The following is an 18,300-nucleotide window of genomic DNA, read 5'->3' as shown; positions in this document are numbered from 1 at the left end:
TTTGGAACTTTTACTTCCTTTTCTCTTTGCCAGAATTGTTCTCTTCCCTCCCTACTCTCACTAAGAGATTTTCTTGGCTGGTTCTTTCTTACTTGTATTTTAGTTTCAATGTTCCTTCTGAAGATGGAACATCATTCTTTTATATCTTGCTTGCTATTGCCCCATACTGTCTATTACATCCCTGTGTTTTGCTTGGTTTTGTAATACTTTCATTATCTGATCTTTTATTATTTATTACATACTTATTGTCATTTCCCTGATAGAGGCAGGTGGCAGACAAATGCCTAGGTAGATAGGGAAGGGTCCCTGGGGAAACCTCACCTTCAAGCCTAAAACAGCCTGAAGACTGAAAGGCATGACTACCAATTGAAACCTGTGACCCAGAGGGAGAACTTCTGTACCTGTTTTCCCACTTTTCTGATTGATTCTTTCTGAATAATGCCTTTTAACCAATTGAATGTTGTCTTTTCTGATACTACCTATGGCTTGCCTGGGCATGCCCATGTGCATACTGGGAGAATTCAGTGGAGTCACAAGGATTTTACATCTTATTCAGGAGAGGAGCCTGGCCTCTTCAGCTCATGTGGGGGCCCTAGTTTTCTGCTTGTGGGGTGGAAACCTGCATGCAGGACCCCTGTCTTTGCTGAGAGATTTCCTTTTGCTTAATAAATTGTGTCCTTCAATATATCCATGTGCCTAATTTTTCCTGGTCATGAGACAAGAATCCAGATTTACTTGAACTAAGGAGCAAAAATCCAGTATCATTCCCAGTCCAGTAGAATATTGGTCTATAAAAGCAGATATTTCCTTTTTGTGTAGATCTCTGAATTACTTCATCTATAAGAACTATTGGAATATTGACCAAGCCACTATTGGATAACAGTGATCAAGTATATTTACTGGATAAGCTGAAAGAAAGAGTAAATATTATATATATATATATATATATATATATATATATATATACACACACACTATATAGATATATACACACATATATATTTATAAATATATAAAGTATAATATAAAATATTCCTGATTTAAATACAATATTCCTGATATATATATATTTCTGATATATATATATATTTCTGATATATATATATATATATTTCTGATATATATATATATATTTCTGATATATATATATATATATATATATATATATATATATATCAGGAAAAGAGGCTCAGAGAGTTTACATAACTGCCCAAGAACACAAGAGGTGCAAAAGTAAGATGCAAGCTAAGTTATTTCAGACCCACATAGAACCATGTTTATAACCATAGAGATACAGAGAATAAATGTATTGGCCCCATTCATAGAAAGCTGAGAGTGTAGAAAATACAGTAAATAAAAGAGGCTCAAACTTGTAGTCCAAAAGATATTGGGCTATATTTCTACATCTTACTTTTCTGTTGGCCAGAAGCAGACTAGCTGTGTCCAATGCCCCCACTTTTCTGGATGCTCCAATAGTCCTTGTCATGCTTTGTGCTTATAGCAGGTACAAGCTGTAAGATCTGACTATGCCCTGGACAGCAAGGTGATCCCCATGACATGCACATACACCTCTGGAGGGCCTTCCGGAATTAGAAAACCTGAAGTAACTGGAAGACCATGAAAAGCGGAACAATGATCAACCCCTGCGGTGCCTAACTAACTGGGGACATCCTTCTATTGTTTCTTATTCCAGCCACAATTGACAAGGCCATTGGACTCTGTAACCGACCTTGATCACCTCGTGACTCCACACCCTACCACCTACTCCCAGCTTGCAAACCTAGGATCCCCATTCAGCTTGCAAAAAACCTCCCTAAACTGTAACTTCTGTAACTTTCCACTGCTCACCCCAAACCTATAAAACCAACTCCTACTCCTCAGCCCTCTGCTGACTCTCTTTTCAGACTCAGCCCACCTGCACCCAGGTGAATAAACAGCCTTGTTGCTCACACAAAGCCTGTTGTGGGTTGGGGGGAGGGGAGGGGCGGTCTCTTCATCCAGAGTGCAAGTTTTAACACATGTCAAAGACATTTTATGGGCTCTGAGCATACTGAATGGCCACCATTTCTAATCTGGAGATAACCAAGTTCCCCCAGTTTGGTTTTACACAGGTAAATAACTTTTCAGAACTCTCTACCCATTTCACAGAGGACATTATTTGGAATGTAGTCATTTTCATTTTATAATAATAAAGCAATAAAGTATATATTGTATTTCCTTCTTCAGATTTTTATAAAGGCATATATACAACAAGAGCAGAGTTTCAGAGATTTCAGAAAAATAAATTATGTGATGCGATTTGTTTGTTTGTTTGGTTTATTGGTTGGTTTGGGTTTTGCAACCCAGGGCTCTGAATATATGACAAAGAAAGTAGACTGTTAAACACTTTCCAGCTGTGATTCTGACTTTCTGGTAGTAAGAGAAAGACATACAAAGAGGCAAAGAGAAGAAACAAATAAAGTTAAAAGAAGAGACACAAAAAAGAAGAACAAAGATGAAGAAGCTGCCGGGGGTCCAGGAGTATACTCTCTAGCAGACCACATCTGCTGGCAATTGGAAGAATAATTAAAATTACCAAACAGAATGAAACATACAGCCTTTATTCTCTTCAATCTCAGAAAACACAATTGTAACCTGTTTCCGTACAAACACAGCTGTAGTTTGGAGATTACTAATCACTAAGTTTACACATTAGAGATTTTCCTTGGTCACTTTTGATTTCCTGGTTCCATGTGTTTAAAATAGTAATTGCAAAACGATTGCCAAAATGGCAAGGGAGAAATTGTTAATGTGGTGGTGGATTCAAGACAGATGTGGTCAAGACAATATTCCAAACAATTCCAAACAATTTTTTAAAATTTTGATAGACTTGATGGGCATTTTAAAGAGTCATATATTTGCCTTCAAAGCAAGTACTGCTATTTAACATATTTTTACAAATTTTTATATTTTCATATGATTATTCTGTTTCTGTCGTCTCATTATATTTCAGCAGACGGAAGAAGACAGAGAACAAGAAGTATCAGGCAGTAGAAGCTAAATCAATAACATTTTAATAATATTAAACATATTAGTAGAAAACACACAAAAACTCCTGCTGTTTATACTGATATTTCATAAACAGGCTAGAATTTCTATGCCTATAATCATCTTTTTTTTTTTTTACTTAATGAAAAGAAAGAAAAACAAATTATTTATTTAGAAAATTTGCACATTTAGTAGGGAGAAGTAGAACACAGGGCTGCCCATATGTTAGAAGTCATTCAAACAAAGCTCCATGAGAATCAAATCAAGAGTACTGAAGAAGGGCAAAAAATACTACAAAATACAAAGGTCTCTGTGTTCAGCGGTCTCTCACGCTCTTTAGCTCACCAGGGGACAGTAAATGCATTGCTTAAAGAGATTCTATGTTCCCAGATGTTGAAGCTGGATTAATTGTGAACGCTCACCTCCCCCCCCATGGCTTCCCTACTTTGGGTCATTCTTTACTGGCGTCTCATAACACCCGCTCAATGTGATTTTTGCTGGACAATCTGTCTCATGTTTCTGGGAATGGGAAATGGATAACACGAACACACAGTCATGTCCCTCCAGACTCTGGCTGATTTATGCTCTGATCCTTACCCTTGCAGGCAAGGTACTCTTTTGGCATTCACTAGCTCTGCAGTAGTAGGGCTCACTGTCAGCATTCCCACCACAAACTTTTGTTTTTAGAGGTTTATAACTTGGCTATAAAATGCTGCCTAGAGGGGGGTGGATCTTACAAAATTGTTTTAAGTTACAAGAGAGTGAAAAAAAAAACACACACAAAATAAAATAAAATGTCTGTAATTTCAGACACTATCTTGTGCTTCTGGAACTTTGAAAAGCCTGTAATTGTGCTCTCTGTGTGCCCTACTGGCATTCAAATCAATGCTTTGAAGTTCAGCATTTTAAATGTAAAATGAAGATACTCCTTTTACTTTGAAGAGATGGCTATCAAAGGATATTAATGCATAGCTTGCAAGTAAAATAATAATGGGGGGAGTTTCTTTCCAGTCAAAGGAATTTTAGAATCCCTTGTACATGAATTAAGGACCACATCTGGTGGTTAGACGTCAACAATAATAACATTCAAAATGAAGCCCAATGAAAGAATTATTCAGGTTTTCTGAATTGAGATAGTCATAAATTCAAGAGCTATGAACAACAATTTACTAGATACAATTATTGGCTGGGTATTCTCCCAATTAAATAAGGATATTCTTTTAATAATGCTGTAAACTTCCAGAGGAATAAACAATTTGCGAACTAATACTAGTTGGGCTGGTGCTACCATAGATGTTTGTAATATTCCAGTACTCTATCTCACAATTGGTTTATCATTATCATCAAATGTCTTTCTGCATATTACTATATTTATAAAAAAAAGACCCAAAACCTTAAAGCGATTTCATTTATTTATCGTAAGAAATTTGCTCAAGATCAATTATGTGTCAATATTCTAAGTACTATAACAGATCTAAGGAAGAGGGCATGGTCTCTACCCTTGAGGAACAGGAAGGGAGATAGTTCCTTATTAGTAATTTTGAGAAAGTAAAACAGTGTGAATCAGGCATCAACAGGAATCACTCTATCTGGAAAAATCACAGATAACTTTAAAGTAGTAGTTCTCAAAGTGTGGTTCCCATATCAGCAGTGTCAGTATCACCTGGAAATTTATTAGAAATTCAAATAATTGCGTCTCACCCTAATGCAACTGAATCAGAAACTTTAAGAGTGGGCCAAGCAATCAGAGTGATTACATACCGTTCAGATGATCCCAAGAACAAGTACTAATGCCCCAAGACAAAGTTTCTCAAGCTTTAGAGTACTTTTTATTTTTAACTGAGATGGAGTTTCACTCTGTTGCCCAGGCTGGAGTGGAATGGTGCCATCTCTGCTCACTGCAACCTCCGCCTCCCAGGTTCAAGAGATTCTCCTGCCTCAGCCTCCTAAGGAGCTGGGACTACAGGTGCGCACCACCACGCCCAGCTAATTTTTGTATTTGTAGTAGAGACAGGGTTTCACGATGTTGGTTAGGCTGGTCTCAAACTCCTGACCTTGTGATCCACCTGACTCAGCCTCCCAAAATGCTGGGATTACAGGCATGAGCCACCACGCCCCACCTGGAGTATTTTTAGAGTCATCTATAGTGCTTGTTAGTACAAAGATTACAGACTGCTGGCCACCCACACCACCAGATTGTTAATTCAGTAGGTTGGGAGCAGGAAATTTACATTTCTAACAAGTTTTTAGGAAGTACTGAAGCTGCTGATCTGGGAACCACACTTTGAGAGCCACCGTCCCAAGACACCTTCATGTAATCCAGTAACTTCTCTCACTTGCTACGTACTGTTCTTGGAAGAATCAAGAAAACAGTGACTGAAATCATCTTCTCTGTTTTGTAGTTCAGAGGGAAATTTTCAAATGAGAAAAGCTGAGTTGAAAAGGGGACAGGATAATATTTTTAAAAGGAGAAAAATTTGTGTAAGGATTAAGTTGTGAATGACCAAATTAGTTAGGGCAAAAGCCCTAATTGCTTGAGAAAATGTACAGCAAATGTTATAGGGAAGTAGGAATTTGAACAGATCTATTTATGGTACAGCTAAAAATATTTTCTCACCCCATCAAATTAGGTTAATCATGTGGGATTCTGCTGCTCAAAATTTAAAGTCTAAGATACATGGAGAATGAAATACTTTTTCCATGTCAGTTTCCCGGCCTCTTTCTAAAGGAGTCAGATTCATACTTTATTTTTATTTCTTGGGCATAAGAAATCAGTGGCTTGACTTGAACTTACGTTTGTGTTTTCAGGCTACATACCACCCTCTGAAATTGGAAAAAAGCATCATTCAGAGTACAGAGACCTGAATTTCAGAGTCGGAATGTGACTGCTAATTCATATTTGAAGCTCAAGTTTCAAAAAACCAGTGAATTTAGCTATTCTGAAACTTCACCAAATGGTAATTACGAAATCCACTAGCCACACATCCATTCATCCATCCAACCATGAGAAAGAAACTTGACTTTGTAAGGTCTTTTAGGCTGACTGACGGCGCCGTGGACGCTATCGGTGACCCCTGTGACCTGCACGTACACCTCTGGGGAGCATTCTGGAATTAGAAAACCTGAAGCAACTGGAAGACCAGGAAAAGCGGAAGAACCGTCAACTCCTGCGGGGCCTAACTAACTTGAGACATTCTTCTATTGTTTCTTACTCTGGGCTTGACTGACAAGGCCAATGGACTTTATAACCGACCTTGGTCAACCTCCTGACTCCAGACCCTACCCTCCCAACTTGCAAAAAAGAAAAAAAAAAAAAAAAACACACCCCAAACTGTAACTTCTGTAACTTTCCACTGCTCACCCCAAACCTATAACACCAACTCCTATCCCACCACCCTACATTGACCCCCTTTTCGGACTCAGCCCAACCACACCTGGGTGAATAAACAGCCATGTTGCTCACACAAAGCCTGTTTGGGGGTCTCTTCATTCAGAGCACGTGTTTTAACAGACTCGAGGAAATGTACAATCCATTTGAAGATAGAAATTAAACAATGAATTCATTGCAGTCGTGATATATTTTATTTGAAAGAAAAATAAACCAAACTTATACAGGAGCCCTAACAACAGCACCTAACTTTGTCTAAAGCCAAAGATTGGAGGTCAGTGAAAAACTCTTTGAAGAAATGATGTTTAAGCCAATGCCTGAGACATGAGTAAGCAGAAGTCAGGAGAAGAGTCATGAAAAGTATAACCAGGCAAGAAGGGAGGCTTGTGGCTGAACGTGAGACAGAAAGAGACAAAGCCAGGAGGAAGGTGAGCAGTATCAAGGACGATGCTGGAGAGCGTGGCAAGGCCAGCACTGAAGAAGGATTGTAAACAGGACCCTGACACGATGAGATTTGAATACTGAAGGGCTCACTGTGGCTTCTGCATGCAGAATGCAATGGAGAAGAGAGAGAGGCTGCATTCAGAATACAGATAAAATGTAATATTCCCAGCCTTCCTCAGTTCCTAAAGAAAAATAACTTTGTAAGTTTTATTCTTTCATGATATCATACATCGCATTATGGTTTTGGCTTTTAGAATATATATTACTTGATTCTGTACTTAAGAAAAATATGCTTCATATTAAACAAACTCTCATTTTATAGAAAAAATAAATGTTAGAGAAATGAATAGTTCAATCTTTGTATTAGGAGCTGAACTGTGTCCCCTACAAAATTCATAAAAGTCCTAACCCCTAATACCTCAGAATGTGACTGAATTTGGAGACAGGGTCTTTAAAGGGGTAATTAAGTTAAAATGAGGCCCTCAGGGTGGGCCCTAATGCAATATGACTTGGTGCTCTTAAAAGAAGAGATTGAGACACAGCCATGCACAGAAGGAAGGCCATGTGCGGATAGAGGGTTCACACAGCCATTTACAAGCCAAGAAGAAAGCTGTCACAAGAAGCCAACTATAAAGACACCTTGATCTCTGACTTCTAGACTCCAGAGTTGTGAGAAAATAAGTTTATGTTGTATGAGCCACTGGTCTGTGACATTTTTCTATGACAGACTTAGGAAACTAATATACTTTGTACCAACACACCCTTTGTTTAAGAAAAAGAAAAATCACCGTAGGTTTTCTTGGAAATATGTTCTCTTAATGAATTCAAAATTCACTTATATCCCAGCAGGAGTCCAGATGAAGGAGAAAGTAATTTATTGGGGAGTTTTTAGAGGGCAGGGTGTGGGGGAAGAACCAAAGGAATGTGCATGATATGTAAAGTGAAACACGGTAGTTGGTTCAGTGAATTCCCACATTGCTCAGGCCCCCAACAGCCAGTTGTACACTGTATAAGAAAAACTACATTGGCTAAATTCAGAGATCCTAGTAGTGTCATAAGCTCTGCCTTGACCGTGAAAATCAACCGTTGTCAATGTCCTGAAAGCCTGAATGCCTCTTGTACACATTCAAGTCAGGGAGATTTTCTTCATTCTGTTTATTTCTATTGAAATCATCAAGCATGTACCTTGCATATATCTACCGGTTTACTATGTGTACAGAATTATGGAGAATAAGAAGCATTTTAATACATGGTCCACAACCATAACTCCGAGGAAATAAAGTTAGAGATCAGTAAACATATACAAAACGACTTGTTATCTTCCAAAGTAAGTTAGCAGAAGTTAATTTGGAATGGTTTCTCTTTTTTCTTCCTTTCTTTCTTTCTTTTCTTTCTTTGTTTCCTTCCTTCTCTCTCTCTCTCTCTCTCTCTTTTTTCTTTCCTTCCTTCTTTCTGTCTGTCTTTCTTTTTAAGATGGAATCTTGCTCTGTTGCCCAGGCTGGAGTGCAATGGTGCAATCTCAGTTCACCACAACCTCCATCTTCTGGGTTCAAGCAATTCTCCTGTCTCAGCCTCCCAAGTAGCTGGGACTACAGGTGCATGTCACCACGCCCAGCTACTTTTGTATTTTTAGTAGAGATGGGGTTGCACTATATTGGTTAGGCTGATCTCGAACTCCTGACCTTCAGTTCTGCCCACCTTGGCCTCCCAAAGTGCAAGGATTACAGGCGTGAGCCATCGTGCCCAGCCTTGGAGTGGTATTTCAAGTGATAGCAGAGTTTTTCTTAGATGAACAAACTTGTCTGCAATGGGTTGACTTCCACGTAATACTTAACATCCATCCATTCATCCATGTTAAATCAACTGGAAACACACATAAACGTATCAAGCCACAGAGACAAGACTTATTTTTCTTCATTGTCATTGAGTAGTTTCTCTTACTCTGTGGTTTCTTTAGCTTTGTTTTTCATGAAAGCACAGCAGGTACAACCATTTAAACTCCATTCCTGGCTGTGATCCTCTTTTGTAAACATTCCTTCAAAGTTAAAATGAAAACGACTCTTTCTTTACTTACAATGAAAGGAATATATTTTTCCCCCGTTCTGCCTAAAATATCAAAAACACATAACCAGGGCCTCTTAAATGCAAATGGCTTTTTGACCTCCCTTGTATATCTGGGTTCATTGGGTCTTCTCAATAATTCTCCTTTCTATAAATGTTTCCTTTCTTTTATTGGCTCTTTACTGAGAAATGCTAGCACTCTTTTTTGGAAATCAATGAAAAAACATCGAGATGCTTTGTTCACCACATGGGCTCTTCTGCTTTGGGATAGTGGGCATTTATTATCCCTGTCAGGTATTGGCACCATCTGATTTTGCTGATCTACAGGCACAGAAAGGACTGGAAACTGAGTGTGTATGTTATTATGATTCAAGACACATAAACTCATTATGCATACATTTTAACAAGCACAATTTAGTTATAATTATATTGAAATTCTTTTGAAATTCTTTAGCTCCAAGCAAAGATACAGAGGGAGACAGATTTGATAAGCTACTTTTAATTTTTTTTTTTTTTTTGCATATTCTATTGCTAAGAGCTCTCGTACTAAAAAGGAATGGAATTGAAAAGGAACACTGAGGAAATATCGATAACATATAAAGCAAGAATTTTACCTGGCAAAGCCGACACCTCTGCTGACTCCATTAGCGTCTCTTAGAATTCTTGTGGAAATGACATGTCCAAAGGGTTTCAGCATGTTCTCAAGTTCCTGCTCATCCATAGAAATGGGGAGATTTGAGATGTATAGGTTTGTTGGGTCTTGCTCTTGTTGCTAAGGGAAGGAAAGAAACAAGGGCAGTGAGTTCTGAATAGTGAGAAGCATTGTACAAGTGGAGAAACTTTGTTTAAACTACAATCTACATTATAATCTCCAAAGTGCTCTTGAAAGTGCTTTCAGGAGGGGCATTACTTCTTTTTACTAATGCCTCATCTTGTGCAGAATGTTTATCATAGACACAATGATAAATGAAAGGCAAGCTCTCTGTCCATCCTTCTGTAGAAAGACTAATAAACTTTGACTGCAATTGAACTAAGGCAAATGTGTATGTATTTTTTATTACCATTAATTACTCTTTCTATGATTTTAACCGTTACTACCATCACAATTAGTTACTGATACTGTATTTAGTGAGTTCATAATATATAAGCATCGTTCCAAACACTTAACGTGCATTATTTCATTCAATATTTTTAACAGATATAATTATTTTATAGATGACAAAATTGATCTCTAACTTATCAAAGTTACACAGCTCATAAATGCCAAACTCAGGGCGGAAATCTGGGCCTATCACCAAAGTCCGTGGGATTTATTACTCTGGTCTACTGCCCTCCACTAGACCAATGAGTCTCAAAGTATAGTCCCAGAAATGCAACATCAGCCTTAGCTTCACCTGGGAACTTACTGGAAACACAATTTTTCAGGCCCCACCACAGAACTACTGAAGCAGAATCTCAGAATGGGCCAAGAAATCTGTGTTTTGACAAGCCCTCCAGGTGATCCTGATGACTTAGCTTAAGTCTGAGAATTGCTGTCCTAGACCAAGCCTAAATATTTATATACAAATACAATTATGATGTCTATTATTTCCTAATTCATCAGCAATAATGCCTAAATAAGTTTTGCTAAATGGAATGGAAAACCAAACCATGATTGCTAGCATTATTTCTGTGTGTATCAATTTTCTCTATTTTATATAATAAATTAATAATTTAGAGCTTAGTTGTATTTATGTCTCAAATAAGACACAGTCAAAAACTTGATGGATTAGTCATTAATATCAAAAACCAAATATTTAATTGAACTATTATATTTTAAGCAAAACAAAAACCTTAACTTCAAGAATAAGCCAGAGATCAAATTAGAAAAAGAAATCCTGAAGTCTATAGGAAATGGCATTATGTAACAGTAAAATATCTTTTGTGAAAAGATGATATCATATTATTAGATCTTTATGGTTTTAAAACCAATAAATAAGTGCAATAAGCAAGAATCCAAATATTGTTTCAGGTCAAGAAATAATTTTTGTATGCAACTAAAGTCCTGTATTTTCAACAACTCAAAATATTCAGATAGGTTGTAATATTTTATTAAAACTTGGAGTGAATACGATGTATTGTTAGTTTCATTTTAAACATAGTTGACTTTTCAAGCTTTTTAGTACCATGGGAAATAGCAAAAATAAAATATAATTAATCTGGAAAAGATGACTAGAGCCTTAATATTTAGGAATAGTTTACATGAGGAGACTGAGTGAAGTCAGTCTTTTTCTCTCTCTGTCACAGACATACATATAAACACACACACAGACACATCCATAGAAACACACACAAACACACACAAATCCATAGAAACACACACACACACACACACACACACACACACACACACACCATCACCACCACCATCATCACTACCACCACCAATAACAATAACTGTCATGGTCCTAGAGAAAAAAAAACAGAGATAATATTATTCTTTAAATGGTTTGATCTTGTTTGTGTTTTTTTGTGGGGTAGTAAATAAAAAGTGACATGTCAGCTACATAATAATGAACCTTATCTACATATAACTTCCAATGTTCATACTATTTCACCATTCATCATTTAATTTTAATCTTCACATTGTCGCTCCAAAGGTAGTTTGGCAAATATCATTACACTTACTGGATAATGAGGAAATGGAGACATGAAAGATTCACCATCTGGCCCAAGGGCAATCTAATAATTAGTGACAGGATTAAAATTAGATTTAGTGACTGATTTTCCTATCTTCCAGCTCAGTGCATTATCCACCAGTCCAATGTTTCTCAAGCTTCAATTATTTGAAATACCAAATCTTAGAAATTGTTGCCAGTCGTAGATTATTATTTAAAGTTTTTCTAAATAAACACACCTCTGGGCTTAAACAAATCTATTTGAAAAGATACCTTTATGTTGTTACCATAACTGAAAAGCCAGTACTACTTGCCATAAATAGAAAGTTACTGTAAAAGCAGCGAACAAATTAATGTTTTCAAATTATAGCTAGGTACTGTTTGCAGAAGGCTTCGGAGCTCCTGCTTGACTCTCCGTTGCAAAGAGAATTCATAATGAATGGAAGGGTTAGAAGCACACTATCACCAGATTGAGTCTTTTTACTGGGAAGAATCAGAATCCAAAAATAATTGAGAGAGAAAGAATTTTCTTATGATGTGATTTCTGAGTCCCCCATGTCTAGAACTACTCAAGTTCTATGAGAAATACATGCCCCACAGCTTTAGAGTTCCTCATCAACCCAGAGCTTACCAATGAATGGGCTGCAGCCTATGATAGTCCTATGAATGCACTGGAATTTGCTCACTATTCAATACCCCTTTGCCCTTGATCAGGTTAATAATCACAACCTATGCCAATGTCCCAGGGTACCGTACAGATCTTAGAATTTTCTCCAAGTACCAGTGCACCAGTCTATCCAAATTCAAAGTCATTTCTATATTCCCTAAGTATTGAATGTACTGCAACTGTCCAAAATGGTGTACCATAAACATGCAAAGCTTAATACATAAGGGATTGCCTGGTAAGCTATTTTCTGAATCCAAATTCAAACAACAAGGCCAACTCTTTAATTTGTATTCAGAGGCAGTAACACATTGGACAGTGTCATTCCTTAATTTGTATTCATAGAAAGAATATGGCATTGGGAAGTGTTATTTAAGAAATTCTGTCTTTTGAAATGAAGGCAGTATTAGTCTTGAATATAATGGTTGAAAATAGAATTTAAGTTATTCATGGAATAAACTTTAAAATAGTACATACATTTATATTTTTGCTTTTAATTTTATTTATGTATCAGGTGTAAGTAAATGGATGGTCATTTTCAAAAGGTTTACTGAAACTATGAAACAAAGAGCACTTTCCTTTTAATTTTCCAGAAAGGTTTTTCGCAGGATAACTGCAATTTAAAAGATCTTTTTATAATTTTTTTCTTAACTTTCATTTTTATGGACACAGCTCCCGAATGGACCTATGGTGTCATCTTATCCAATCTTATCACTTAACAGATGGAAAAAAGCAGAAGCTAGTGGTGAGATTATGACTTGCCCAAGGCCACTCGGCTAGAGGAACAGGCTAGAAATTGAGTCTTTTATATTTAATCTTTTGTTACTGCCAATTCACAACACTGACTTTATTCTTAAAATTCAATGAGTAATAAATAGCAGGTTGTAGTTCAAAAGAATATCAGTACAGACAGAAATGAATATATTTGAGTTCCTTGTTTTGTTAACTTTTGCCTATTCGTCAATAAGCTTGAGGTAAAGAGTGAAGGCTGTGAACAAAGAGTTCCTAGCCTTAGCCAGTATTCTATACATATTCATTGAATGAATAATGTGCTGTGTATACTAGACTGTAAAACTATATGACTACAATTCATACATCTATTACATTTAACTGTCTGTATCACTGTAAGTAACTCCCCTCTTTTGCTTTGTTTCTGCATTTTTTCATCTGTACAGGGATTTCTTAGTTTATTATTTAGTTTTATCTAAAAGTTCATTTAAAAAAGTTAGAAAATATCCTTTTTATTGTTAATAGGAGGCGGATCTGTCATTTTAAGCAAAAATATGTAAATAATTTATTTTCCCTTAAATTACTTCCTTTTCCTCAGGTTTTTAAGGTATGGATGCTGTCAAAATAAGATTTATCGGCATTCATTTGCTTTTTAGCAATTTAAACAATTTCAGAAGTTCAGAACATTTCAAGGTGGCTAACCAAATGAATACTTGTAGAGGACAAGAAAACACTGCCCAATCTAGATCAAAGGTTACATCTGTGTTTTTGAATATGCATTATGGTCATTATACAATCACAGTTCTGAAAGGGCTATTAGTAGAACACAATTTTAAACTTAAAAACAATAGGACAACATTCACATTTGATGGAATGACATTTAAATGCTCAGGAAGCAGCTTACAGTACTAGCACTAAATGGAAATTTTAGAGTAATTTTTAAAACTATCTGGAGTGTGAACTATTTTTATTTCCAATACGCCATGGATCAATATATTTGTAGAATATAAGAAAAAGAAGTAGAAAATAAAAAAAAAAGATATGCAAAATGCCAGTTCCAACTTTCTATTATCACATGCAACAGACACCAAATTACATATTGGATTAGACATTGTGATCATGTCCATTGTTATAAAAGACTTTAAATGCTTTCTCTCAATTTCTGTACATATTTCATTGTGGACAAGCAGCAGGTAGCATAACAAACTTTGAGTAGAACTACTTTATGGGAATATATTCCTATTATTTCCTTTCCTAATGGAACACTCTATGGGTCTTAGTAAGGGATTAATTCTTGCTTACTTTATATACTATCAAGTCCTTTTTAAGAAACATTTTTAATTGGCATGCAATAATCGTACAAATGTATGCGGTACAAAGTGATATTCTGATATACGAATACAATGTGTAATGATTGAATCAGGGTAATTAGCATATTCATAACCTCAAACATTTATTATTTTTGGGGAACATTCAAACTCCTTTATTCCAGCTATTTAAAAACATGCAATAAATTATTGCTAAGTATAGTCACTCTGCAGTGCCATAGAACACTAGAACTTATTTATCTTATCTAGCTGTAATGTTGTACCTGCTTATTGATTGAAAGATACACATATACCCCCTTCCTGCTATCTTTCCCAGCCTCTAGTCATCACGATTCTACTCTCTACTTCCATGAGTTTAACTTTTTAGCTCCTACATATGAGTGAGAACACATGGTATTTATTTTTCTTTGTGTCTGCTTGTTTCACTTAACATAATATCCTCCAGGCTCATCTATGCTGTCATGCATGACAGGATTTTATTATTTATGACTGAATAGTACTCCATTGTGTGTGTATGTGCACACACATGGAATTTTTAAATGGTGCTATAAAAACTGGATATCTGCATATAGAATAATGAAACTAGACCCCTATCATTCACCATATACAAAAATCAACTCAAAATCTTGAAATGGATTAAAGACTTAAATATAAGACCCAAAAACTGTAAAACTACAAGAAGACAACATAAAGGAAAGGGTTTGGGATATTGGTCTGGACAAAGATTGTTTTTTGTGGATAAAATTTCAAAAGCACAAGCAACAAAAGCAAAAAAGGACAAATGGGGCTGTATCCAACTGAAAGGAAGCAATCAACAGAGTACGGAGACAACCTGCAGAATGGGAGAAATATCTGCAAACTATTCATCTACCAAGGGATTAACATACAGAATATACAAATAACTCAAACAACTCACCCTCAAGAGCATAAATAATCTGATTAAATAAAAGGCAAATAACTTAACTAGACATTTCTCCAAAGAAAATATACAATGGCCGAGAGATATATAAAAAATATACTCAAAATCACCAATCAGCAAGGAAATGCAAATCAAAACCACAGTGATATATCATCTTGCCCCTATTAAAATGTCTATTATCAGAAAAAAAAAAAAAAAAAAAGTTGCCAGTGCCGGTAAGGATGTTGAAAAAAGGAAACTCTTATACACTTTTAGTCAGAATGTAAATTAGTATACCCATTATGGAAAACAGTGTGAGGGTCCTCAGAAAACAAAAAAATAATACAAACATGTGACTCTACAGTCCCACTACTAAGTATCTAAAGAGAAGAAAATAATTATATCAAACACATACCTACACCTCCATCTTTATTCCAAGACCTTTTAAATCGCAAAATTGCATATAACCAATTCACAGAATTGTTTTAACTACTGGGTGAAAAAATGCTATCTCAAGATGAATTATCCTGAGCCGGCATGACAAAACTTTCAGAAATACCCTAAAGAGGTGTGAAACAACTCTATAACAAGCATGTAACTATAGATTTAAAAAAAAAAAAAACCACTGAGGAGTATGGATATATTGACTGACAATAATAATATTTCCTTATATAGAGCAAAGGTTTTAGTATTTAAAATGTTTCGGGTCATTTTATATCATGTGGCCCTTTATCTACCTCATAAGTAGATAGGGAAAGAGTTAGTATCCCAAAGATGCAAATGAGAAAACTACGTCTGATATCTTAAGCGGGTTACCAGAGTCATGTGGCCGGTAAGTGAATTAGCAATATCGTAAGTGATACTGTCTGACTCTTGATGTAGTACTTTTTACTACACGACACCAATTTTAGAGATTGCCTGTAAATGTCGTTATTCAGTGACTCTTACTTGTAGAAAATAAAAATAATGTGGATATAAAGGAGCAAGATTTTTTTAACGGAACAGTCTATTTTAAATGCTGCAGCAATTTAAAAATTAATAATAACTGGCCAGATGCAGTGGCTCCCACCTGTAATCCCAGCACTTTGGGAGGCTGAGTTGGGCAGATAACAAGGTCAGGAGTTCGAGACCAGCCTGATCTTTTTAGTAGAGACACGGTGAAACCTTGTCTCTACTAAAAATACAAAAATTAGCCAAGAGTTGTAGCAGGTGCTTGTAATCACAGCTACTCAGGAGGCTGAGACAGGAGAATCACTTGAATCCAGGAGGTAGAGGTTGGCGTGAGCTGAGACCACTCCACTGTACTCCAGCCTGGGTGACAGAGTGAGACTCCATCTCAAACAAACAAACAAACAAACAAACAAAAACACCTAAAAAACAAGAAAAACTGCATGTTTTTTCTTACTCTGAAAACTGTGAATCAGAGCACTCCATGTTAACAAACTGCCCTAAAGGCATCAGGCATTTTGGAATTAGCTTAATACTAATTTGAACAAAAATGCTCTCCCTTTTCTGGGGCTAGTTACTGCAACTCTAGATGATAAATGAAGGAAGCCTGTTGTTTTGGCCATACTTGCTTCACTGTTACATATTTGTGTGACAGTTAATTTTATGTGTCAACTTGACTAAGCCACAGTGTGCCCAGGTTGGTCAAACATTTTCTGGATGTTTCTATGGGGCTGTTTTTGCATGAGTTTAACATTTAAACTGATATACCGTGTGAAGTAGTATGCTCTCGTAAATATGGGTGACCCTCATCCAATCGGTTCAAGACCTGAATAAAAGAAAAAGCCTGATCCTCCCCAGAGTTAAGAAAGACCTCCTCCTATCTGACTGCCTTTGAGCTGGGACTTTCCTGACTTCAGACCCTGACTGAAATGTCAGCCCTTCCTGAGCCTTGAACCTGACCACCTGTAGACTGAAACAACTGTGTGGGCTCTCCTAGGACTCCAGCTACCAAGGCAAGATCCTGGGACTTATCAGCCTCTATAATTTTATGAGTCAAGTCCATATGATAAAGAGGAGGGGGTGGAAGATGGGGAGATGTTGGGGAGAGAGGAAAAAAGAGAGAGGAGGAGAAGGAGGAGAGGGACAGATGGAGGGAGAGGAAAAAAGAGGTAGTGAGAGACTAAGGGAATGGGAGGGAGGGACAGAGGGAGAGACAGGGAGAGGGAGACATGGGTAGACAGAGGGACATATGGAGGAACAGAGGAAGAGAGGGAGATGGACAAAGGTACAGAGAGAGACTTGCAGAGGGGAGAGAGACAGAGAGTGAGGGAGAGGGAGAAAGAGACATCCAATTGGTTCTGTTTCTCTGGAGAATCCTGACTAATACAATGTGTTAGTTTTGTCAGATATGTATTGCCCTGAAAAAATAAGGACATATGATCAGCTCTGACCTTCCCACTAGGACTTCCACATTCCCTGGACACAAAGCCAGTGCCTCTGACCAGGCAAAATAAGATGCCTTACCTCAGGATAGGTACTACGGAAGCTAACATCCAAGGTAATGCATTAAAGACCAAAGGGAGAAGTAAAGAAGGACTCCAAAGAAGAAGGCTTTCGCCTTTAAATGGCGCCTAAAAACATGCCTGCTGTCCTGTTTGCTAAGCAGTGAAGGTGGTTCTGTATTTTTAATTTCCTTCTGTCTCTACTAAAAGAGAAAAGGAGATTTCTCTTGCTAGTTCTGCATGGTAATTCAGTTAGAGGAAGGTGACTGCAAATTTTTCCTTCCAAAGAAAAAACAAGAAAAATTTCCCTAAAATAAGAAACAATAAGAACAATGTCCCCAAGGGAAGACTTTTTAAAAAAGAAGCATTTAATTATTTCAGATAAAATGTAAGCACAGCATCAGCAACTGGAATTATGTCCTCAAGTTCAATTGGAAAGTTTAATTCTGGAGAACAAATTCAGCAGAGACCTGATTGTGAAACAATGCTCTGTGTTGAACCACTGATCATTTGGGCTATTCTTCAAGGCTTGGGCTGGCTTTTATTTCTAGATGAATTGAGCAGCCTTGAACTGAGTTGGACAGTGAATACTCCATGAGGATCTCCAGTCCTTATGACTACATTTGAGTTACCTGTTGTCCTGGAAGAGGTGGC

General features: G+C 36.8%; 1 protein-coding gene across 6 annotated transcripts in view; it reads right to left on the bottom strand.

The window, feature by feature from the left end:
• Positions 1–18,300, bottom strand: part of RBMS3 (RNA binding motif single stranded interacting protein 3) — a 1,456,421-nt gene that overhangs the window by 278,491 nt on the left and 1,159,630 nt on the right. For all 6 annotated transcript variants that reach the window (XM_074405764.1, XM_074405765.1, XM_074405763.1 and 3 more), the window contains one exon: positions 9,535–9,692. In XM_074405764.1, coding sequence (XP_074261865.1) covers positions 9,535–9,692 — 158 coding nt within the window. The remainder of the gene's footprint in view (positions 1–9,534; positions 9,693–18,300) is intronic.

This window comes from Saimiri boliviensis, chromosome 9, assembly GCF_048565385.1.
Source record: "Saimiri boliviensis isolate mSaiBol1 chromosome 9, mSaiBol1.pri, whole genome shotgun sequence".
Classification (NCBI taxonomy): domain Eukaryota; kingdom Metazoa; phylum Chordata; class Mammalia; order Primates; family Cebidae; genus Saimiri; species Saimiri boliviensis.
Note: the sequence above shows the minus strand (reverse complement) of the source record. Positions and strands in the feature narration are given on the sequence as shown.